We start from the raw sequence: 24,899 nt of genomic DNA, 5'->3' as shown, positions 1-24,899 counted from the left end.
GGTGGTTGATATGATGGGTGGTGGTTGGTGATGTTAGTGGATGGTGGTGGTATTGGTGGATGGTGGTGGTGGATGGTGGTGAACAGTGGTTGATGATGGTGTTGGGTGGTGGGGATGGTGGTGGTCGATATGGGGGATGGTGTAGTGGCAGGTGGTAAGTGGTGGTTGGTAGTAAGTTGTGGTCAGTGGGTGAGCGGGTGGTGTGCAGTGGTGTTGGATGGTGGTTGGGGTAGACGGGGGTAGTGGGTGGTAAGTGATGGGTGGTGAGTGGTGGTGGTGGGTGGTGGTGTTGGTGGATGGTGGTAGAGGGTGGATGGTGCTGGGTGGTGGATGATGGTGGTGGGTGGTGGATGGTAGTGGTAACGGTGGTAGGGGAGTGATGAAAACAAGTTTTGCCTGATTTGTTTTCATAGAGAGGAACTCCATTGTGAGGCCTAACACTCCAGCCCTTTCTCATCGTCCCTCGGTCTCTCTACTGTACTGGTCTGGGAAAAGAAACTGGCATGTTTGGCTCAGTCCCTTTAGAGTCCTCCATTTGGTGTCTGCATTGGTGTCCAGGTTTCTTCTCTGAAATGAAGTGAAAAGATACTGTCCTTCCAGGGATAAGCCTGAACATTGTTTTGCCAGTGACCAAGACAGTGAGTACATCTAAGCTAGTGATGAAATATTAGTTAGCCCTCCTGCTCACAGATCTAAGCAACATTCTCCAAACTGCTTGACATTGTTATATCCATATATCTGGCTCCCACAACTGGCTCCCTAACACTGGCTTCCAACTCCATATATATAGAGAGGTGTCATCTATTAGCCCCCAAACCCACAGACATTTCTTCTACCCAGCCCCTCTCATTGCATCCTATTTATTCCAAGGGATCTCATCTCACTGGATTTGTTCCCACTCTTCCTAGTAATACTCTTATTCCGTCAGGGCAGGTGTTCTGGGCACTACTCACAACAAGAACTTCCATTTGTACAGCACTTTATTTGCAAAGGTTTTAGGCCCTTTTACTATATCACTTGATCATCACAACAGCCCTGTGAAGTAAATGGGGAACAAATGACACCATTGTGTAAGCACAGAAGGGGTTTAAGAGACTTAACCTGGAACACAAAGCTGGGATGTGGTGGATTTGGTTTGCCATCAATATTTCCTCTTCTTTTTTTTATGTTTTTATTTTTTTGAGACAGAGTCTTCCTCTGTCACCCAGGCTGGAGTGCAGTGGTGCAATCACAGCTCACTGCAACCTCGGCCTCCCAGGTTCAAACAATTCTCCTGCCTGAGCTTCCTGAGTAGCTGGGATTACAGGTGCCCACCCCACGCCCGGCTAGTTTTTGTATTTTTAGTAGACATGGGGTTTCATATGTTGGCCAGGCTGGTCTGGAATTTCTGACCTTAAGAAATCCACCTGCCTCAGCCTCCCAAAGTGCTGGCGTAAGCCACTGCACCTGGCCTGCCATCTCTTCTTCTGACTTCAATCATGTCTTCGTTTTGTCCCACAAAGATATGAATGGCAAATAGGACATTCCTTTGAGATACTTGCATTTATTTGAGATAATTGAGGATGCTTAGAATGGTGGTTTCCAGGTCCTGGGGGTTGGGGAATATGGGAAGTTGCTCTTTGATGGGTATAGAGTTTCAGTTGTGCGAGATGAAAGAGCTCTGGAGATTGGTTGCACCACAATAAGTGAATATACTTAACACTACTGAACTGCACACTGAAAAAATCAATTCAGATTGTAAAATCTAAGTTATAGTAATTTTACAATTAAAAATTGAAAAATAATTTTTAAAATGGAGGATGCTTATTACCTGGAAAGAAGTTCTGCATAGTGATACACAAAAAGATGGTGTATAATATCAACAAGTATAAAACAATCAGGCAGTGTGAACATATGTTGTGTGGCAGGCGGGGGCAGGGAGTTGTAGATATTTTTGAGTCAAAGGACTAGATGGAGGTGAGCCAAAAGTACTTCAGTGCCTATTTCTTGTGTTAGCCACTCCCCGTATAAAAACAAAATAAAACAGGAAGAAAATTCTTTCCCTCCTTACACATTTTTCCTGTCACTTTTCACTTCACAGACTATCCAAATCATTGCTATCCAGTATAGGTAATAGACCAACAGCATCAGCATCACCTAGAGCTTATTAGCAATTCAGAGTCTCAGGTCCCACCCCAGACCTCCTGAATTAGAGTTTAACGCGGACCCAGGTGATGCCCACGCACCACTGCCGCATACTGCTCTAGCAGCTCCTGGTTTCCTTACACCTGCGTAGCACTTACTGCGGGTATGTATGTGACAGGCAAACATAGTCACATGCTGCTAGCAAAGAAATGAAAGCATCTGCAAGAAAACAAAATCAGCTATTTTTAGAGCTTTGACTCAAAGGATGTAAAATCAAAGGATGAAGTGAGCATTCCATATCTGAATTGCAACTGCAGTTCTGTTGGCTGAGAATCTGTTGGCAAATCACTTCATTTCACTAGAATTCTGCTTCTTCATTTATAAAATAGAGATGATAGTCTCTGCAAGATCTATACCGGGGGTTGACATGAAGGTTCGGTGTGAGAAGAGGATATAAAAACACTCTGAAAGTATGAGATGCTCTCAGAAGTAGAAAAAATATTAAATAATGTTTGGGTGCATATAAATGCTCATGTAAAAAAAACCTTAAACCAATGTGAATAGATTTCATTGAAGTTATGGGTATATGTGGATAGCTATTCTCTATATAGGATGTGTATGTATACATATATACTATATGCACATATACATGTGTGTGTATGTGTGTTTATTCTCTTAAGTGTAGACTAGAAACGAATGACTCTTATCAGTTAAGTTTCTGAAGTACAATATCTTATGTAAGTTCTTATAAAAGCAGGAAACTGGTGCCCAAATCCTCTGTGAAATGAAGCAGGTAGAGAGCAATCTATCTGCATTTATTAAACAATGTCACAAAAAAACATGGATAACATTTAGAGCCCAGAAGGCACCTCATTTCTAGGCTACTGTCGGGGGAAGAACCTCCCTTTATGCTCTACCACTCTCCCGAGTGACAAGAAGAGAAAAGTAAATGCTGGCTCTGGGTGGAGAGAAACATCATTTACTGGTTGAGAGTGCACACACGGCCTTTGAAGTCAAGGAGACCCAGAAGCAAAGCCTGATTCCTCTTCAGCTGTGTGACCTTGGCCAAGTTACCACCCAGCTGCATTCCGTGAAACGAGGGCGATAAAATACTGACCTTACCATGAGAGTTAACTGACACAATATGTTAGATGGTTCGTATGATACCAATATATAATAAACCCCTATTATGTGTTAGCTATTATTATTATCATGATCATCCACTTGAAAGAATGTGGTTTGTATGTCAACCCCTTTTATTCAAAGGGGACAGCTGGGGAAAAGGAGCATACTGAGAGAAATTCTGCACACACAAAAACTCCTGGTGAAGGTGAGTGAGGATGAGAAAACAGCCAGCCAGCACAGAGCAGAGAGTAAGGTTCAATGTTAAATTGTCACCATACTGTCAACTTGCCTCTTGACAAGCACATGGACTTAACACAAAGGCTTACAACACTGTCAAGAGAGGTCGACAGATAAGGATAGTCTTTTCCACATTCCCCAAGGGATCTGATAGTCAAAGCAAGACTGTACCTTCCCTGTCTTCTTGAATTGTTTCCGCTCTTCCACCGTGGTGAGGTAGTTCACAGCTGCATACTCAATGACTGACAGGAACACGAAGAAGGAGCTGACCCACAGGTACACATCCACAGCCTTGAGGTAGGACACCTGGGGCATGGAGGTGCTCATGGCCGTGATGATCGTGGACATGGTCAGCACTGTGGTGATTCCTGCCATTGGAGAATAGTGGCAAGCTCAGTGATATAGACATTCATTTCCAGGATCTGGTGCTGAATCACACCAGGGGATGCATTTCTAGAACAATATCAACCTGGTGATCCATGAGGAGGGAAGGTGTGTGCATGTTGACCAAGTACATATCTTGAGCCTAAACAAACACTCTTCTTGGATTTTTCTTTCTGTCTCTTTTTCTTGCCCTCACCGTATTGTCCAGAAGGTTTGCTTTACTCCATTTAAGCCTTCACAGAAACCAGAGTCTGACATTTCTGTTTTCCAACCTCAGAGGGGCCTCCTCGAAGCAGGCCAGAAAGGTAAACATGTATTCAATTAAAAAAAAATTCTAAAATCATTTCCTCTAACCTTTCCCATTCTTTCACATAACCTGTTCATAACCTGTCTTTATGTCTACCTTTAATATTTCATGCTTCCCTTTCCTTCTATTCCCCTCTCCCTTTCTGCTGCTTTCCCTCTTCCCTTTCCTTTTTTCCCCTATTCCTTTTACTTCTTTGTTCTCTGGCATGATCATCAGAGGTAAGAAGATCAAAGTTCTGGGGAAAATGGAGAAAGAAGTGACTCTGAGATTTCCTTAATAAAATGCTGGCCATGGGGAGGGCCATTCAATGTCTACACTAATTTCTCAGAGGGATATTGCGAGAGTACCGCCTGGAAAGAAAGCATACTATTGTAAATATTTGAAATGTACACTGGCTGGCATGGTTTTATTTCTTAATTTCTCACCAGGGAGGTGCAAATGGAATCCTTAATGATTTTTATAAGTTGTGAGGACATTGTAATGTCAACAGACAGAGTCCCAAACAGCAGGAAGAGCACTGTGATTTACTCCTAAATGTACAGCCACAGTATGTGGACTGCTTTCACCAACACCTTTCTATCTTTTCTGTAATAATTCTGTTAGACTCTCATCTGAGACAGTCCCATATCAAACACAATGACAATTCTATAGAGCCATTCTATTTCAAATACGGTTTTTACTTTGTATGATCAAGATCAACACAACTTGGCAATTTGACAGTACCACGGGAGGACTTGGAATCTCACCTTCACACTAATTTGAACTCCAGAATAAGAAACCTAAATGCTATTCCAGCTCTTAACATTGAACACAGGCCACTGTCTCATCAAGTCCCAGGTTTCCTCCAACAATGGTATTATCAACAATCTGCATATCAGAGGGTTCTGTCTGTATTCCCGGGCTCTGAAACATACTTGCTACATAAACATGAAGCAAAGCATGAACATGAAGCATGGAATTTTATTAAGCATGGAATTTTTATTAACATTACAGGTATAGCTGAAGCCAAGATTATTAAATAAAACCTGCTTACTTTTATCAAATATTTGCCTACCACACATCTAGGTAAATAATTAGCCACACATAGCAGAAAAGAAATAGGAGCTGAGAGTGCCTAAGGGATTACCCCATATTTTGTCAGAGCAGAATGCAAATTCTGTTCAGAGTGCAGAATTATGCCAAGAGGCACAAAGAAGGCACTGTGCCTTTACTGTGCCATACTGACATTTTCAGTATGCCAATGTCTTACTCTCTTCAACATTTCACTGGTAGGAAGTGAAGGAATCATCAACTAATATTCCCACTTCAGTGCTAACCTCATTAGTTCGAACTTTTTGTTTGTTTGTTTGTTTTGTTTTTTTGAGATGGAGCTTTGCTCTTGTCTCCCAGGCTGGCGTGCGGTGGCATGATCTCGGCTCACTGCAACCTCCGTCTCCTGGGTTCAAGTGATTCTCCTGCCTCAGCCTCCTGAGTAGCTGGGATTACAGGCATGCACCACCACCCTGGCTTATTTTGTATTTTTAGTAGAGGGGGGTTTCTCCATGTTGATTAGGCTGGTCTCAGACTCAAACCTCAGGTGATCTGCCTGCCTTGGCCTCCCAAAGTGCTGGGATTACAGGTGTCAGCCACTGTGCCTAGCTAAAAAATTTTCAATGTCTTCTTTTATTGTTTTTTTAAGATATAAATGATAGAACTTATTATTTTTTCAATGTGCAATAATATGGAGCTTAGTGGACAAAATAAGGATTTTGAGCAAACACACAAGAGTACATACCTGATTGGTCTCGTCATGTACTTGAAATTGATAACTACTGGGCAAATAAAAAGGAATTGCACTATCTATATTTGCCAGAAAGCAATAAACTATTAATCATTTTCTCTAAAGGGTGCTTAATCCAACTAATTTACAATGGCCTTATTTATTTTAAAACCAGCATTCTAGATTTTCCTTCTTTAAGCATTCCAATAAAAAAAAGAATTAGAGTGGAGAGGAGGGATTGTTGGGTAGGGGGAGTGAATGATGAGCAAACTGAGATGTAAATTCCTAAAGCAATAAAACTTGAAGTCAGGAGTATCACAGCCACATTAAATACACTTATTATGTCTTGAGCCACCCCTCAAAAATACATTAATCTTGACAAATAGTATCCCTTCCAAACCCATTAAAGTTAACATCCCAATAAAGGAGTTTTGAATTATACGAAGTGACCGTTTAGTCAAAGGAAGGTCATGTGTTTGGATTAGAAAATCATCTTCTCCGCTACTGATATTGCTACGAGTAGTTAGGAAAGTGTTATGAGAAAATATTAATTAATTAATTAATTTATTTATTTATTTTTGAGACGGAGTCTCGCTCTGTCGCCCAGGCTGGAGTGCAGTGGCTGGATCTCAGCTCACTGCAAGCTCTGCCTCCCGGGTTTACGCCATTCTCTCGCCTCAGCCTCCCGAGTAGCTGGGACTACAGGCGCCCGCCACCTCGCCCGGCTAGTTTTTTGTATTTTTTTAGTAGAGACGGGGTTTCACCGTGTTAGCCAGGATGGTCTTGATCTCCTGACCTCGTGATCCACCCGTCTCGGCCTCCCAAAGTGCTGGGATTACAGGCTTGAGCCACCGCGCCTGGCCTATGAGAAAATATTTAGTCTGACCCTTTGACTCAGTTCCCCTGGGCTCTTGCAGCCTCACCCTATTAACTTTTAAAGACATACGGGGGTCTTAAGAACCCTATAGTCTGGGGAGAATCATGAATCTGTCAGTTTCATTGGCTATTTTCAGCCATGCATGGTGGAGAGTTTTGTTGACGGGTATGATAGCAGTAGGGCAGACAGGCATCACTTATGAAACCACTGAGTTTGTTCACCCCCTCACTAACTGTGTTGCAGGTAGTTGTTTTGAAGGGAGGGAGGTGTTTATATTCACCTTCAAGTGAGTAAAAATATTTTTCATATAGGCCTAGGCAGAAAGAAAATATTACACGATATGAAGGAAAGGAAGGGGGCTTGACATTCCAACATTTCTCTATGACCAGAAACTGACAGCCATTTTCTCATGAAGGTGGTGCAAGAGTACAGATAACTGTCATTAGAAATTCTCATAATCTCTGTGATGGTTAAATGAACTGCTCTTATCCAGTTGCCTAAGTATTCACTTTTCCAAGCATATGGCATATCCTCTGTTAGGAGACGTTTTTTCTCTGAGAGTGACTACAGGCCTGAAAACTTTGGTTGTCTTCCTCTGCCATATCTGTTTTCCAGTAAAGGAGCCCGTTACTTAATGCATTCTATAGAGAATGGCATACCTCATGTAGAGGGATCATGCAAGAATGATGGAGGCAAAGAAAGAAAGAGGAAAGTGGAAATGAGAGGAGAAAGTAAAATATTTAAACATCCTTGAACAACCTTATAATTATCTCACACTCTCTCCACACAAAATTGAATGGAGAGACATAATCGTATTTTTGACCTATCACACATTCCAAGTTATGTTAGCTATTATCTCTTATGAGAATTGCCTAATCACAGTGGATTCTTCTATGCTATGTACCCTCTGTTGTTCTTTACCTGAAACATGGCAAATGTGGCAGGGCCTTCACCAGCAAATGAATCATCCTTTATCGTTTCCAGTTAGCAACTAAAAATATGGTGGTCTAAGCACTGGCAACTTAACAACGATGTACTGAACATGATCTATGTGCAGGAGGACACTGTGCTACTCACTGAAGGAACAACAACAACAACAAAATGGTAATAGTGATCCTAGTCCTTAAGGAGCTCACATTCTAATAGAGGCCAAAAGATAAGCCACTCCTGTCCCACAGCAAAACACGAAATAGAGGAAGTAAGCTACTTAGGAGATACAGAAAGTGCCATGTGTTCAAAGATGACAGAGATCATGTGTGCTTGGAGTCATCACTAAAGGCTTTCAGCCATGTCGAGATGGCAGGATTTTGACAGAGAAAGACAGGTGGGGAGGAGGAGCCAATCATAATGCCAAAGGACACAATTCCAGATTCCATAATCCCAAAAGTTGAAACCCCAAAAGATCAAAATCTCTAAAGTCCAAAATACTAAAAATCACAATCTTGAAAGATCAAAATCCTGAAAATATTGTTCTAAAAATAATTTTGAAAAATTTAAAAGCTATTTATTTATATTTTAAAAAGGTTATTTAAGAAACATAAAAAAAGACATAACACTTCATAAGCCACTTTACACAGTAAAATAGGTAATAATAACACATGTATTTCTGTGAGCATAAAAGCTCAGGTATACTAACAACAGTTGCACAGGCAGAACAGTTATGAGCAGATGAACCATATTGATAAAGAAGTAGGTCAAAAGGGAAACATATAAACGCATATCACTATGGTAGGTCATTGTAGGCACCCAGCTTTATAACTGTGGTCATCTGAAACACCATGATGAACAACCTAAGTCTTCTGAGGATCGATCAAAAACCATGATGGTCGCCACCACATATGCAGTCACCCAAAGAGCTGAGATCTCATGAAATTTTATCTTTCACAAATGCAGATGTACAAAAAGGACATGTCTCATTGATTGAGAAAGTTTCAACATTTTTACATACATGCACAATACTCACATGCAAAGTTAATCTGATAAAGCACTTTCATGGAGCTAAATTTGCAAAAATGCATAATACAAATTAGAACTCTTTAAGTCTAATTTCTTTATATCTCTACTACTAGAAATGATGCAAAGATGAAATACACAGTGTAGAAAATTATAATAATATAATTCTGACAATTTAAAATAGTAAAAAAAAAAAAAAAACTTAAGAAAAACAGACCAAAAACTAAAAAGAAAATTTCATGTATGAAACAGTGTATTACAGCGATAGGTTATAGGCAATTGCATGAAGATAGTGCATAGTAACTGGCCTAACATGATGTAATTATCCTGTGATTGTAATTTTTGAGATTTTAGACTTGAGGGATTTAGACTTTAGGGATTTTGATCTTTCAGGATTTCAACATTCAGGATTATGGCATTTGGTATTGTATCTTTTGAGATTATGATCCAAACCAGTATAATGAATTATGTAAACATTTAGAAGATCTGTATAACTCGGTGAACCAATATTTTCCCAATGACCAATGCATCAGTGAAAAATCTATTCAAAGTGTAAGACAGACCAATGGATTGCAATCTAACGGAGTAGAAAATATTTGTTGACATGGTTCAGATAGCACATTGCAATTAAACTTTAAGGAACTATCACTTGCTGAGTTTTGGTGTAATGTGAAGGGAGGCTATCCACAATTATGTGGAAAGACTATTATAATACCACTCCCTTTTCAAACTATGTATCTGATGAGGTCAGATTTCTTCCTATATTTCAACCAAAACCTATTGCGATAGACTGAAGAAATAGAGATAAGAATCCAGTGTCCTCTATAAAGGCAGACATCAAATATTTGCAAAAATGTTTAAAAATGCCACTCTTCTCACTAAATGTTTTTATTTTAGAAAAAATAATTATGCTTCATACAATGTTACCATGTTAACTTGTAGTGAGTTGATTATTCCTAGTTTTAAGTGAATTAATACATGTTTTCAAATTCTATTTTAACATCTAATACAGCTAATAATGATAGACATGACCCACAGCAACAAAAGCTCTCTAGGGTCCTCATTAATTTTTAAGATTGTAAATGGGTCCTAAGGCCATAGTTTGAGAATCACTGCCAAAGATTAAGAAGGAAATTGAGGTTTCAGATATGAAAGGCTCAACAAACTGGGAGGCCCCCAACAGAATGAGGAAAGTGAAGAGAATAAGTGGCTTCCCTGCTAACTCATCAAAGTAAGTTATTATTAAGACACCAACAGTATAATGTGAATTAGTTTGAAGGTTCTTTTTTTCCATGATGTAAGGGTTTGTCACAAAAAGCTAAATGAACTTGGGTAATGCATGGGAGAGTACCTAGAAAGGGAAAAGATAAGATTTAAAAGTGAGACTGTTTATGCTTCATACTTTCACCTTCTTTCCTTACTATCATCCAGCTACAGGGCTGTCGGCACATCCTTCATCCCTGAAGTCTGGGTTCCCAAGGAAAGACTCAGTTCTAAACAGGATGAGTGCTTGTAGTACCTGAAGGTGAAATCCAGCATACAACTGAAAGTAACCAAATGGAACATGCTTACATAGGGATAGAAGTTGGAATAAAAAAGTTTGTTCCATTTGATAAGAGTCAAAAGTGAGCAGATCCTTGAGAGGGAGTTACTCATACTTAAGGAGTGGAAGAAAAAGCAGGAAAGAGGAAAGGAAAGAAGAGTCTTCGGGAGGAGAAAAAAACTCGACTAGTGGAGAGTATTGAAAACTAACGCATTGTGTGTGTGGTTGGTTTTATCCAACACTATGGGTCAGGTATCAAGCTAGGCAGTTGACATGATTAAATTAATTCTCCCATTTAATTCTCGTAGTGACCTTTAGGAGGTAGTATGAATAATTTCATTTTGCAGATGAGGAAGATGAGGCTGGAACTCTTGACCACTAAAGTTGGTCATAGATTTGGAGAGGATGCCTAATAATGTCAAGGAGAAAGTGAAGGAAGGAGGCAGAAGAGAAAAGGTAAGTGGGACAGATGAATAGGTATTCATAGGGACTTTCCAGAGAATTGGGCAGCACAGCATTTGCAAAGAGCTAGGGAAGCGGAGGGCAAAGTATCTTTGAAAAAAACAACTGAGGGTGGTAGGAAGCAAGGGCCTGAGAGGGTAATAGTTTTATAGGAATAGTACTGTTCTCTTATTAAAATAATTTTTTTTAAAAAGTGGGAGAGGTACACTTCTGATTTGCATGCATTTTACATACATCTGCATAGCAATTTCCTAACCCTAAGGGATCAGATGTGGTTGCAAGAAGCAGACTTTCAAGGGTGTCTTAAAAGTGTTTTAGTGTTCTCAATTCACTCCACCCTTCCATGGAAGTAGCTCTTATTGCTGTCATTTTCACAGTATAAGAGCAGAGCAGTCAAGTTCAGAAATCTGATTGAAAATCATGTTCATAAACCTTTATAGACTGAGTTCTTTTCTCATTGTGTCTCGAGGGCTGGAAACATGCCCTTAGTCTTGTATTTGGGTCTATGCTGCCACACTGCAGTACTGAGGTTAGGGCACATGCTCTGATGTGAAGAAACAGTTCAAATAATTTAATTACTTATTCAGATGGTATTTTTTCCTTGAAGATATTCCAGTCTCAAATACTTGTAGATTGAATCTTTTAATAGGGAAAGGAGGTGAGCAAATTGTTAATATTAATAATTTATGTCTTTCAAATGATCTTTTGAAGTATGCATATAATTTGTGAACATTAACTTACAAACCACCCTTTCTGGAATGAATTGTGTGATAATTACAATAATTGTAACAATTATTATAATGGTAACAATCTTCTCTCTAGATAGAGCACTACAAATGAAAGAACAAAATCAGATAAAATGAGGGGGCTCTGCCCTGAGCAGCAAAAAAGGCAAGTGGGATTATCTCTTGGGTTCTCATTAAGTAGCATGTCATCTAACTGCTTAGCTTGGTATCTTCCACTTTCTAAGGTCTCAATAATTGCTAAGTGGGTCTGAAATGGTTCCCATAAATCAGTGTGTGTGACAGAGGCATATAGCATGTTAGATGGTGTAGATAATCACCCCTGTATAGTGACTTAATGAGGCTGGCAACGTCTCTCCACCTAAAATCTCTTGCCAACTAATATGCCACTGTACCTGAAATTCCACTGTGGTTGATTCTGATTTGGGCCTTTTAGTTACATCCTAATTTCTAATCAGTATTCATATTTTCAAATTCAAGCATCCTCTCCACATTCTTGTTAACCCACCAAGGTAATTTATTATTAATACACTAACAGTATAGTGTGAATTAGTTTGAAGGTTTTCCTTTCTGTGATGTAAGGGTTTGTCATGAAAAGTTAAATGGACTTGTGTAATGCATGGGGAGGTTTCCTTAAAAAAGAAAAGAGATACGCTTTAAAAGTGAAGCTGTTTATGCTTCATAATTTCACCTCCTTTCTTTACTGTCACCCAACTGCAGGTCAGTCAGCAAAGACTTCATCCCTAAAATCTGGGTTCCCAAGGAAAGAACTCAATTACAATTTGCCCTTGAGGATGTCAAGACCAAAACTGCAACCTGGATGTTCATCTCTGACTATCCCTACTAAACCACCACTCTCTTTTCCTCTCCATGTATGACCCATTTTATTTACCTCCCTTGAACTTTCTCCCATGTTAATATTTTATAAAGATGGGGAAAGATTTACCCAGGGAAACTCTTGCAGGAACAGCTCTTCGGTCAATCCAAAATGAAACCCATGAAAGCATCACCATCAATATGGCTGGGAAATAGGTTTGCAGCACAAAGAAGAAAATATGCCTCCTTAGCACAAAGTTGATGAAAAGCCTATTGTACCAACCTATGGAAAAAAGCCAAAGTTTTCATTAGAGCAAGCTTCCCCTTAGAAACACTGCACTTAGTGAAATGACCTGCTTCTTTAGACTCCAAGCCCTTGGGGACATGGAATTTGACATACTCGTCTCCATTTAGTTGGGCCTGGCACTCCGTCAATGTTTGTTCAACCAGCTGAACTGCAGTTTGCTTAATTATTTGACTCAAAGATCCCCTTTAACTTCCAAACCCGCAGTTCAGGGATGAATAGGGGTTATATTTTGTGGGATGGCCTCTAAAGATCTTTCTCCACAATATATTGTGCTGTGGCGTTTCTGCAAGAGGGAAAGTCTTCAATATACGACTAATAATGGCATAAAAGAGCCAACAAACCATTTATTAGCTATAACAAATGAAAAGAAACATTTATCTGAATGAAAAGATTCACAGTACGTACTAGGTCATTGGATTTTGACCTGGGATGGAGACAGCTGGGGATTCAAAGGGGAAAGAAAACGACATCGATAAGCTAGTTTTATAATTTTAAAGTCTCATGAATACCATAATTTGTGTATGACAAATCTGCAAAAAAGTAACCAACTGATGTTTCTTTGCTTCTTATTGAAATTATATAAACTCATGTTGGTAATATTGATTGTGCTAATTAAAAGCACCATTTGTGGTCACATCCACACGCACATTTTGTTCAGGTTTACCTCTCCCATTGACTACAAGGAAGTTTAAAGCCAAATTTTCAGACATCTACCAGACTTGTCTGAGCACCATTCTTTAATGACCACGTACCAGGATATATATAATACCTTATCCTTGTTTTTCTTTTTTTCTCATACATTCTAATGTATATTACCTTGCTTTATTTTTTTCAATAACTATGTGCCAATCTTTTTAAATCTTTACTAAAATAAGGCAATAAATGAGGAAACAAGAAAATACATCTTTTATGAATAAGTAGCAAGATTATGATTTTTTTTCTGTGATAAATGCTGTTTATTTTCAGACAACATTATTCAAAATACAGGGACTATAGGTCAAAAGTTATAAAATAAAAATCATAGGTATTGCAGAGTTGGAAAACCCTTCTGCTAATCTCAGTGGTAATTTCTTAGAAACCCAAGATGGCAAACCTATTAGATGGATCACTTAAGTACTTAGGCATTTGGCCTAAGAAATACACCTGGCCAACCCACACTAAACTGGCAGATTCCAGTCTTAGAATCCTATTCTCAATTCAATGTTCATTATCTTTTTCTTCCTTACCTAGTTCTAAGCTTCTAACAGTCAGTTGATATACGTTCAGGAATATCAAACAATTTTATTACCAGGAGTAATAAAAGAGACATACATAGTACATTATAAAGTTAAAATACAAATTAGTTTTTAAGTTTCTCATTGTTTTGTATCACATATATCACAGCCCCAATTTATTACTGTATACCACTGAGAGTTTCAGTGATGGCTGTAGAGTACAATAACAGCTATCTGAACTTACAACTTTATATAATTATTGTCAGGTTAAAAGAAATAAGGAAAACCTGTGAAAGAAATTCAAAAGAAAGACAGTATTAATGTATATGGTTTTCTGTTCATTATTAACTTGAAATAAAAGTAGTTAACTGCATCCTTTCTTAATTCATACTTTTCTGGAGAACACCTTTTTTTTTTTTTCCTTTTGGTGGGGTGGGGGCAGGGTGGAGTAACCAGGAAGTAAAACTGCTGCTCTGCCTTGTGGTTTTAGACTAGGGGTGGTATTTTAGTTGAACCTGCAGGTCATGGGGAGTTCATTTCCCTATCAGGAAAGGTGGTGCTGCCTTGGAACGTTGTGGAGCCTTTATTTTGGGTAGTACAATAAAGAGGAGTCTGATTCTATTTTTGATGTTTGACTGAGAAAAGCTCTCAAGCCCAACTTCTCCTTCTGCCCTACACCTGAGCAAGTTAATAAAAAAGACCAGGTCTCCCTTTTTTGGCACCTGTGAAAAGTTCAAACCATGCATCTTGTCCTACGACAGGCAGCCTTCACCCTAGCTGCACCCCCTAGCTACCATAAAAATGCAAGCCAGTAGCCCCTTCCTATTCTCTCAAGCTATTTTTCATTTCAGACCTGCTTGGGAACCTGCCCATCTCTCTCTAGAAAGCTTCATTAAGTGAGTAATAAATCACTTCATACCCTTTTGTCATATGTATGGCATCATCAGTTTTGGCATCTGAACTAAATTTTGGATGGGGACAAGTACATCTGCCTCCATCAGTTTGCCATACAGGAGAAAGAAGAGGAGTTAATAAAAGAGAGAAAATGACTAGAGAGTTGGCACCCAAGGAAATGGAGGACTGGGCCAGTATTTGGGGAGTCCCAAGACAAGAATAAAGAAGGTTTTTATACCTAGAGACAGTCACCTTCAATGGTCCTTTGAAAGTAGGCCTTAATACTCTCTATGAAAAGGATCAAGATAATGTGGATGAAAACAGGATGATGATAACAGCTACTAACTAATATTTATTGAGCCTCTATTATATGGCAGACAACATTCTAAGGTACTTAACTATATGACATCATGTATCCTCACAACCCTGTGATGTAGCGAGTATTTGGAAACCCATTTAAAGATGAGAAAGTTAAGGGTTAGAGAGATTAAGCAACTTGTCCAAGGTCACGTTGCTAATAAATGATAGAGACAGGGTTTGAACTTAGGCAGTCTCTTTCTACTACTTATACATTTAGCCACTAGATTATGCTATGAAAAAAAAATTATTCAATGCATCCCTTAGGGGCAGGAGTCATTTCTTTTTTCTTTGTAAATTTATAGTGCATGATTTTGAGCAGAAGCCCTCACCTGCTTGTTAATATTGCCAGGTCGTGGTGATTTTTGAACAGTGGCAATGGTAGTGGTGAAGACCAAGGAAAAATAAAAAACACCCTGTTGTTCGGCTATAAAATGGAAACTAAGGTCCTATAACTATATTTCTGGCTCTTATAGCCAGAGTCAGATGTATAGTTTTTCCATAAAGTTGATATGGGAGTAGTAGTTGTGGCTGGTAGTTGTAAGGATAGGAGTGAAGAAAACAAATCAAAAATTATTTTTGAGGAAGCTAAAATATTTAAACAGGAAACTAGTCTGAAAAAGACACTTGAGTTTGACTGTCAGAAGATTATGTTTAATGATTCGTGGATAACGTGAGGCAGAGCTATCACATGCTCATGAACTAAAGTAAGTTTCTAAATGTAATCTTTCTGAAACCTAAGGGATGGTTAAATGAACCCAGATATGATTATTAATTTAATATTTGAATACAACTTCCAAAATGCTTCCCTTCTGCATTTTTCCTACCATCTCTGTCATTTTTAAAAAATGGGTATATTGTAACAAATTAAAACATGCAAATGTTGAAAATCTCCCCAATTAGTACCTACTTCTTGGACGTATCTATTGTTAATCTTTTAACACACGCACACACACACAAACACACACACACACATACACACATATGTATACATATGTATATAAACACTCATAAATATGGATAAATACATTCTTCAATAACAAATATGGGATTTTTAAAAATATATTCTTCTGTAACTTGTTTTTAAAAAATATTAATGTATTATGGATAACTCTCCATCTCATGTTACACAAAGCATGTACATTTGAACCTAATTCTATTTTCTTTCATTTTTCTTAGCAACTGAAATGCTATTTCTTAAAAATGTAACTACATTTGAATGTCAAGGATGTGTAAGTTCATTTTAAAATGCAAGCATCTTTGGAAGCAGTAAGTTTTTCCATGCCAGTATTTTGCCAGGCTTTAGAGAGATTCTAAAACATGACCAGAAAAAGATAAAAATCAACTAGTGTTGGAGCTGCCTGGTGGGACTCAAAAACTCTGACAAGCACCAATAAAATTATAGTAGAGCAAATGGAATGACTTAGAGGTAAAGTTAGAATTTTGAAGTGAAATTTAACTTCTTGTTAAGAGGATGGTTGGATATATGTTACTGGATAATTGTGCTTTAAAAGCTAAAGAATGCCATGTTATTATTGTATATTTTGTATATGTTCTGTGCAGGAGACAATTCTTTTGCATTTATATGCTTCATATCTATCACATGATATTAGCATTAAACATTGCAAATATCTATTTACAATTTATCATATGCCAAAGTTATTTTATCATAGCAATAGTAAAATGAAAAAACATCCTATACATTATACTTCACATATATCATGGTTCATTACACACATTCTTTTATTTAAATATTAATTTAATTTAGGATTAAGAACATTAAGAATCCTGACAAATATATGCCTATATTTATTCATATAGTGAAAGACAAAGTGAGAAAAGAAGGAGAAGGAGGAGCAGAAAAATATATCAAAATAATAATATAGTTTATCTCTATGAGGTAGGATTATAAACAGATTTTCCTTTAAATTTTTCTGAGGTCTCTTCAAATCATCTAACATTTATTCATTCATTCAATAATTAGCCTTTGAGCATCAACTATGAGCCAGGGATATATCAGTGATCAAAACAAATAAATATGTGTTACTTATATAACCAGAAAAGGCAATAAACATGATTAAAATTGATAGTATCATTTGCTGAATCCCAAGCAATGTAGACAAATAACGGAGTGAACTAGAGAATTTATTCTGGGTCTAAATAGCTAAATAGCTGTTGTTCCTAGAGAATCATTTAACTTCTCTGCAATGTAAACTTCTACTTCTCTCTTAAAGTTACAGGTTTTTAGATAAAAACTTGATAACTACTCTCCAAGATCTAAGAACAGAGTGGAGAATCTCTGAAGAGAAAAGGCACCACCATGAAGGCAGAGTAAATAAAAGCATTCTAGCCAGGACAGCTCTGAAACTCAGGGACAGCTGTTGGCACACTTTCTGGCTAGGCTGAGCATGGCTGCATTGAATCTGAAATGGCATTTTATATGGATTTGGCTTGAAATGACCCAGAATATTAATATCCAGCAGGGGAATGACAGTGGAGGGTGAAGAAGGTAGAGGGGAGCAGAAGGAGGCTACTTCCAACTTTAGTCAATGGGGATCACATATAACTTTAAAAGGTATCTTGGATAAAAGCTGTCAATTCAGAAATACATCTGTCATAGTAAAGAGTACTATATAGGCCCAATTTCCGATGAGTTTTTCTGTTTGGGGCAATGATGCACTTTATGGATGGATTCATTCAACTGATTTTTATTGAGCATCTATCATGTGCCAAGCACATTCCAGGTACTGCAGAAGAAATGGTGAGCAAGGCAGACAGATTCCCTGCCCTTTTCCTGGCAAGACACTCACACAACAAAGCAGTCAAATAAATGTATAGTTCAGGTGATGGTAAGTGCTGTGATGACAGAGATAGGGAACGGTGAGAAGGGAAGCCTGTTTCACACAGGGTTGGTTTGGTTAGGAAAGCACTGTTTGAGAAGCTATTTGAACAAAGCTCTGACTGAAGTGAGGGAGCTGGGCATGAAAATATTGGGGGAAAACATTCCAGGCAGAGGGAGAAGAACGCCAAGCAGAGGCCCTGCAGATGGAATGAGGTGGGCAAGCAAAAAGGCCAGTGTCGGGAGAGTAGCAGGTGGTGAGGGGCAGAGGGAGTGAGTGAGTCCCACGTTAGGCAGGAGACTGATCACGTTGAGAAACTTCCATCTTGTTGTAAATGTGATGGAAAGACACTGGAAAGTTTAGAACAGGAAAGAACTGTGAACTTTATGTTCCAAAGAGATTACTCTGTCTGCTGTATTGAGACCGGAGAAGTCAAGAATGGAAGCAAGGCATCTAGTTAGAGATGGTTGCATGAGTGGGAAAGAAATGATGTATGGAAAGGTGGAGGTTGCTCCCTGTAAAAGGAGAGGAATGATGATCCTGGCCAAAGGGGACACTTGCTTGGATTCCAGTCTTTTCACATGTTGTGGTGCTGTGCAAACAGTAGATGTCCAATAAATGCTGATGAATCACCCATGTAAAATGCTGTACCTGTGCTGCTATAGAAAGCTAATCCACTAGATGCACTGAAGTCTTCAATGAAGAACTGAGAAAGGGACATATGCTCTTCAGTATTTAAGGACTTGTTTCCATGTTTCCAGTATAGCATTAGGTCGTCCTCATTGTAGGCATCTAAAACATGAAAAATACCAGTCTTGTAAGTGGAATAAGCTCTTGTACGTTCGATGAGTTCCATAACTATGTCTTATGTGACTCTGTATCCTTAGTGCCTAGTCCAATGACATGTACATATTAGGTGATACAAATATGTTTGCCAGTGGACTGATCACACACACACTTTTAGGAAGAGGAAAAACAATTTCTAAAAGTTAGACCCTGATGACTAGTATAATGTGGATCTTGTGCCCACACAATGAATTGAAACTCCCCAGATAGCTGCTCCAACATTTGTGTACAAGAAATTTTCTGAAGTCAAACAGTGGTATGGAAAATTTCTAATTTGGGGTGGAACATCTGTGGAATAGACATCTACTGAGATTCCCAGCATTTCAGACACATTTTCAAAAATTGCAGTCAGCTTTTAAGATCTTCCATCAAAAATAGCTGATCAGTAAAAGTGATTGACAGCTCAGATGCCCTGATGGGGCTTTGATTAGGGGGTCTATGTCTACAGTTAGATTTTTCTAGGGAATCCAAGTCTACTTAATGGAAGATTGTGATTCATCTGGGAACGTGAATTCCAGAGCTTTCTAAATGTGGAAAGTCTGTGTCAGTCTATATAACAACATTAGCAAGAATAGACCTTTTTAGGGAGCTGTTCCTTTACTGTGGAAACTGTAGAATAGGCAATTATCAAAATGCTTTTCCCCTGACCCTTCTCCTTTACCAGACAAACTACCATCAACCTTCATAAAAAAAACAGAAACCAAAAAAAAAAAAAAAAAAAACCCCACAACTGTTTTGGTTTTGGATAAATATATCAATATTTTAAAATGCTTGTTAAGAGCATGCTTATTTACATGTAAGTATGTGATGGTGTGTTCAAATGATGTGTACTCACTCCACCAGGAAGTGAGACTTACAGCTTTCCAGTTCAAGAGAACAATTTTGAGTGTCAAGAGGAAACCTGCTGAAATCCATAAAGCACATGGCCGAAACCGTTATCCTATAAAAAGAATGAGAAAAAGAAAACTACAGATCATTTAACCATCTGGCCAAATGAGCATGCGACATTGAAGCTTTCTTACTATTTGCTGGTTCTGTGTGTCTTTCTAGAATAATGCAAAACAGGCAGTATTATCTTCTGTCCAAATAACATTCAAGGAAGCAAACTCAGGAGGGTGGATGATTTTCTTAAGACACAGAGTCAATGAGTGATTCAGCTCTCATACCTGCTTCTGAGTTCACCATTTCCTGATCAGCCCCCTCTGTATTTTCTGGCTCTGATGTCTCTAGAAAAACACTCTTCAAAGTGAGAAGACTTTTAAACAGATTTAAATATTTTTTGCTTTTTGGAAGATGCACACATAAATAGTCTGTAGTAACAAAGGGTTGGAATGGTGGCAATAAAAACCTATAGTTAAAGGTTTCCTTCACAAAGCAAGTTTACCTGAGGATATTCTCTTTCCAGTAGTGAGTGAAAAGCCTGGAGCATTCTTAGTTATAGATCCATGTGCACAATGCATAATTCAGGTAGAATTAAGCCAAAAGGCTTGCAGACTGATGAGAATTGTTTTTTCAAATGTTATATCCTCCTAGATTTTCCTGGCTTCGGGCAGAGGCTGCTTTTTACTATGACCTTGCCTCAGAGTAGAAACTTTGGTACCCACAATAGCAGATCAGAGGTTCATAAAAGGCCCCTGAGCAGGTTTGCAAAAAACAAAGGCAACAGATGCTCCTACCTGTGGTGCCCTTGAGCTAATTAGAGGAATAGGGACATTTTATCTTCTGTGGGTTAATTCTACTGTTAATAGTCATACAACAAAACATCAAGCCAAGGATTACTTTGTGCCACAAAACATATTCGTTTTGGTGTAGTCCTAGTACTTTAAACCTAGAAGGGACCCTCTGAGGTGTTTCAGTCCACTTCCTTCATAGTACATGTGAGTGACTTAATGACCAAGGAGGCTAGGTGGCTAGGTAGTGTCAGAACCAAGCCGGAACCAGGGGATCTGGCTCTGGGCTTGGATTGGCTCTACTGTTGGCTGGAAGAGCTGTACTGACAACAATTTTGAGTTCCTCCTGTGTTAGAGGATCTCCAAGACCACTCTCAGGGTCAGTGATTCACCAGAATGACTCGCAGAACCCAGCAAAGCTATTGTAATCTTGGTTACCTATATGATAATGAAAGGACACAGATGAAAATTGACAGTAGAAAAGAGGCATAGGGCAGGGTCCAGAAGAGATCAGGAACATATTTCTAGTTGTCCTCTCCTAATGGAGTCATGTGGTTGGTGCTGAATTCTCTCAGCAATGATATGTGTGTGACAACACTCTGGGGACATTACCAACTAAGGAAGCTCACCCAAGCCTTGGTATCTACACTTTCAACTGAGAGTAGCCACATAGTAATGACTGACCACTCACATGACTGACCTTAGTCTCCAGCCCCTCCAGAGGTCAAGCCGATATCCAGTGGCTCAAAGGCTCCACTGTAAATCGCATTGTTAGCAGAAACTATCTGGCTTGGCCCCCAGCCCCCAAGTAAACAAAGATATTCTTATCAGTTAGGATATTCCAACGGGTTAGAGGTTACCCTGCAAGAGCCTGGCAAGGGCCAAATATTTCCTGGAATGTGCAGGGTAAGAAAAAAATCACTGAGTTAATTATTTACTGGACCTCCCCTCACCAAAATTAATTTAAAACAATTGATTCTTTGTCCAGATAGTGCCCTTCTGCTCCTGATTCCTACTGAGGCTTGACTCTAGTACGTATGAGTCCTACGCTACTCCTGATTTAAAAGTCCTATTGAGGCCAGGCACAATGGCTCACACCTATAACCCCAACGGTTTGGGAGGCCAAGGCAGGCAGATCATTTGAGGTCAGGAGTTCAAGGCCAGCCTGGCAAACATGGTAAAACCCTATCTCTACTAAAAATACAAAAATTAGCTGGGCATGGTGGCGGGCACCTGTAATCTTAGCTACTCAGGAGGCTGAGGCAGGAGAATCACTTGAACCCAGAAGGCAGAAGCTGCAGTAAGCTGAGATTGCGCCACTGCACCCCAGCCTGGGTGACACAGTGAGGTCCTGCTCCTCTCCTCACCCCCACCAAAGAAAACCCATTGAAAGTGATATTTTCCTTTAATTGCATTTTTAAAAACATTGACAGCACTTATAAAATGCATGGCACCAGCTCTGTGCTGAAGTGGGTAAGGTATTTTTAATGAGCAAAAATAATCTGAGTTTTCTACTGCTGCTGTAATAAATTACTACAAATTTGGTGGTTTAATACAACAGAAATTTATTCTCTCACAGATTTGGAGGCCAGAACTCTGATCAGTATCATGGGGCTGAAATCAAAGTGTCATAAAGGACCTTCTCTCTTAGTAGCTCTAGGGGGAAAATCCATGTGTCCTACAGCTTCTGGTGGCTCCCAACATTCCCTGGCTTATGATCACATTGCTTCCTCTTCTTTTGTATGCATGAAATTTTCCTCTACCTTTCTATTATAAGGATACTTATGATTGCATTTTAGTCCCAACCAGATAATCCAGATAATTTCTTCCCTATTTCAAGATCCTTAACTTAATCATGTCTGCAAGGATTATTATTTTTTTTTTTTTGGTCATACATGATAAGCTTCACAGGTTCCAGGAATTAGGACTTGGATATCTTTTGGGGTATCATTTTTTCACCCTACTTTAGAATTTTTCTAAGGTTTGTAGGGCATTTAAAAAAGCTGAGTTGCTTGGGTTTACCAAACATTTTTAGAATTATCCATGATAAGCCACTCAATATGCACAGGACTCATTTGACTAAAGGAAAATATGGAACATTACAAAGGGAGAGCTGTTACAGCAAGGTGTTGGAATGCACATTTTAAATTAAAAGAAAAGAAAAAGAAAGTAAATTGGTGTTAGCTTGAATGATAGCTATAGCTTCCCAAGAAAAAACGAAGGAGACAATAAAGAAAAGTTATTTAGCTAATCCAAGGTTCCAAAACTGCTTGGTGGGATGCAGGGGCGGGGTAGAGTTGGTGAGGAGGAAAACAGGCTTGTTTACCTGTAATATTCTGTGCCAGATTTTAGGAGTTCCATAATTCAGCTCCACTCTATTTGTCTAACCAACATATACCCAGACTAGGTATAGATAGAATAGAAAATCATTTTTAAAAATCAGGATGTTAGAACCAGGGGAAAATCACATCTTATGCTTGTGCCCCAATCTCCAGCAGCATTAAACAGACAGCAACATTGTGAGTTTCATCTGAAATGAGCGTCATCAGCTTTGGTGCAGATGGCTTCAGTACAAGAAAGCCAAAGGCGATAGGCAGCTCTCCTTACCTGAGACTTAGGAGGACGTTTCCATCAGGGTGTACGCGCAGCATGATATTCTCCATAGTTGTATCATGGATGAAGGATCTTTTAGAGTGGACAAAAAAGATATCAGGCACCCAGATCTTTCTGATCAATCTATGATCAAATGTCATGCTTTTGTTTGCTGTGCTAGGAAAGGAGAGCCTCTCGTCTTTCCAGTAATGCCTGAGATAAAAAGTCATTGTAAAGTCCTAGACAGAGAGAAAAAGAGACCAATCAAAGCCAGTAGGAATATGGTTCAGGATGACCACTCAACACTAGTAGTCCCAGGACTCATTCCCATGGCGTTAATAACTTTTAAGTGAATGGCTAATATTGTAGTTTCAGGTTGAAGCTAGAAGGTTGTGCTTTGAGCTTCTCCTTCACATGAAGTCTAGTGAATGTTGAGAATTTCTGGGAGTTATAATAGAATATTCAAGTTGGGAAAGGCGAACCAGGTTATAAATGGGAAGCATTTCTGTGTAAGCATTCTGGTAAATAACCTAAAGAGATTTCAGAAGAAAGGAACCTGAAACTTTACTATTTTATTGTCCATTATTTTATTGTGATTTCCTTTTTCATTCTAAACAAATCACTTTTAAAATTGATTTTGTATTGATACTCACGTTATTTTTGTTAAAGAAGTTTTCCCAAATCGAATAAACTATAATCCCACAAAAACATGGATACAATGTTTATTAGAGCTATTCGTGTAAAGCAAGCTGTCAGAAGTCCTGGGACAGAGACAGAATTGTCCTCAGCTTGAGAGACAGAAAGCATATTGTGAAATGGTAGTTCTCAAAGTTTAGTGCACAGAGATTAACTTTTGAAGTTTGTTGAAATGGCACATTTCCCAGAAGCTAGTTCCCAGAGATTCTGATTCAGTATAGCTCAGGGATTTAAATTGTTAATGTTTATTCTTACATTGTAAGAATGTATTGATGAGAGGAAAAAACTGTACTAGCATTATATTAGAAAAAACAGTTCATTTCATTAATAATTTGAGTTTTGTTTGGCTCTCAGATGTTCCAAATATTTGGTTGTTTGAATAGAAACTCCCCCACCTTCATCCAAATGATTGGCTGTTGGACAACCACAATTTCTTACTTCTTACTATTTTGCAATTGCTTACTTCTTACTGTTTCACAATTGCTTACTTCTTACTATTTCACAATTGCTTACTTCTTACTATCTTTTTTTTTTCCAACGATAATCAAATTTTTCTTGAACTAGTGCATATCATAGAACTTTGGCATTTATTATACAAACAAAGGATACATTTCAGTAAACTCTGAATGAGTCACCAATTAATTATGAGCTAGTTTGTCCTAGGTTCGGAATAGAGCTATATTGATTTATGGCTCTGGATTAATCAAGGAACATTAGCCATGTGTAATTTTGAATTAGGGTGAGGGCAAATAAACCTAATGGTTCTTTCATTAACATAATACAAGGAATTGTGTGGGTTACTGCACAGAGTGCCTTAATAAGCATATATTTAGAATTAGATGCTCTGTCTGATCTGAAGGTCACTAGGCAAACATTGAGTTTATGCAGTCGAATAGCAGATGTTGGTGCAAGTCTGTGATACAGCAAGTCACCACACGCTGGCGCTATCATCAGGAGCAAGCCAAACAGCATTCTGGGAGGCGGGTGAGACAAAACTTAAATGGATCGAAAGTGAAGTTAGGATGGACAAGAGAGTAGAAAGATGATAAATGAGAAGCAAAAACAAATAAATAAAGCAACAAAGACAAAAAAACAACACTAGTGGGAGAGGGCGAATCACTGACAATTAGAAAGCATTTTCAAACGGGGCATG

At 38.7% G+C, this 24,899-nt stretch overlaps 1 protein-coding gene across 1 annotated transcript in view; it reads right to left on the bottom strand.

Moving 5' to 3' along the window:
- Nucleotides 1-24,899, bottom strand: part of GABRR3 (gamma-aminobutyric acid type A receptor subunit rho3) — a 50,303-nt gene that overhangs the window by 2,984 nt on the left and 22,420 nt on the right. Inside the window, exons 4-8 of the mRNA XM_033200683.1 lie at nucleotides 23,066-23,289; nucleotides 19,646-19,728; nucleotides 18,594-18,734; nucleotides 12,461-12,613; nucleotides 3,658-3,854 (exon numbers count right to left, since the gene is read on the bottom strand). Coding sequence (XP_033056574.1) covers nucleotides 3,658-3,854; nucleotides 12,461-12,613; nucleotides 18,594-18,734; nucleotides 19,646-19,728; nucleotides 23,066-23,289 — 798 coding nt within the window. The remainder of the gene's footprint in view (nucleotides 1-3,657; nucleotides 3,855-12,460; nucleotides 12,614-18,593; nucleotides 18,735-19,645; nucleotides 19,729-23,065; nucleotides 23,290-24,899) is intronic.

Source organism: Trachypithecus francoisi, unplaced genomic scaffold, assembly GCF_009764315.1.
Source record: "Trachypithecus francoisi isolate TF-2019V2 unplaced genomic scaffold, Tfra_2.0 Lachesis_group0, whole genome shotgun sequence".
In the NCBI taxonomy this organism is placed as follows: Eukaryota; Metazoa; Chordata; class Mammalia; order Primates; family Cercopithecidae; genus Trachypithecus; species Trachypithecus francoisi.
Note: the sequence above shows the minus strand (reverse complement) of the source record. Positions and strands in the feature narration are given on the sequence as shown.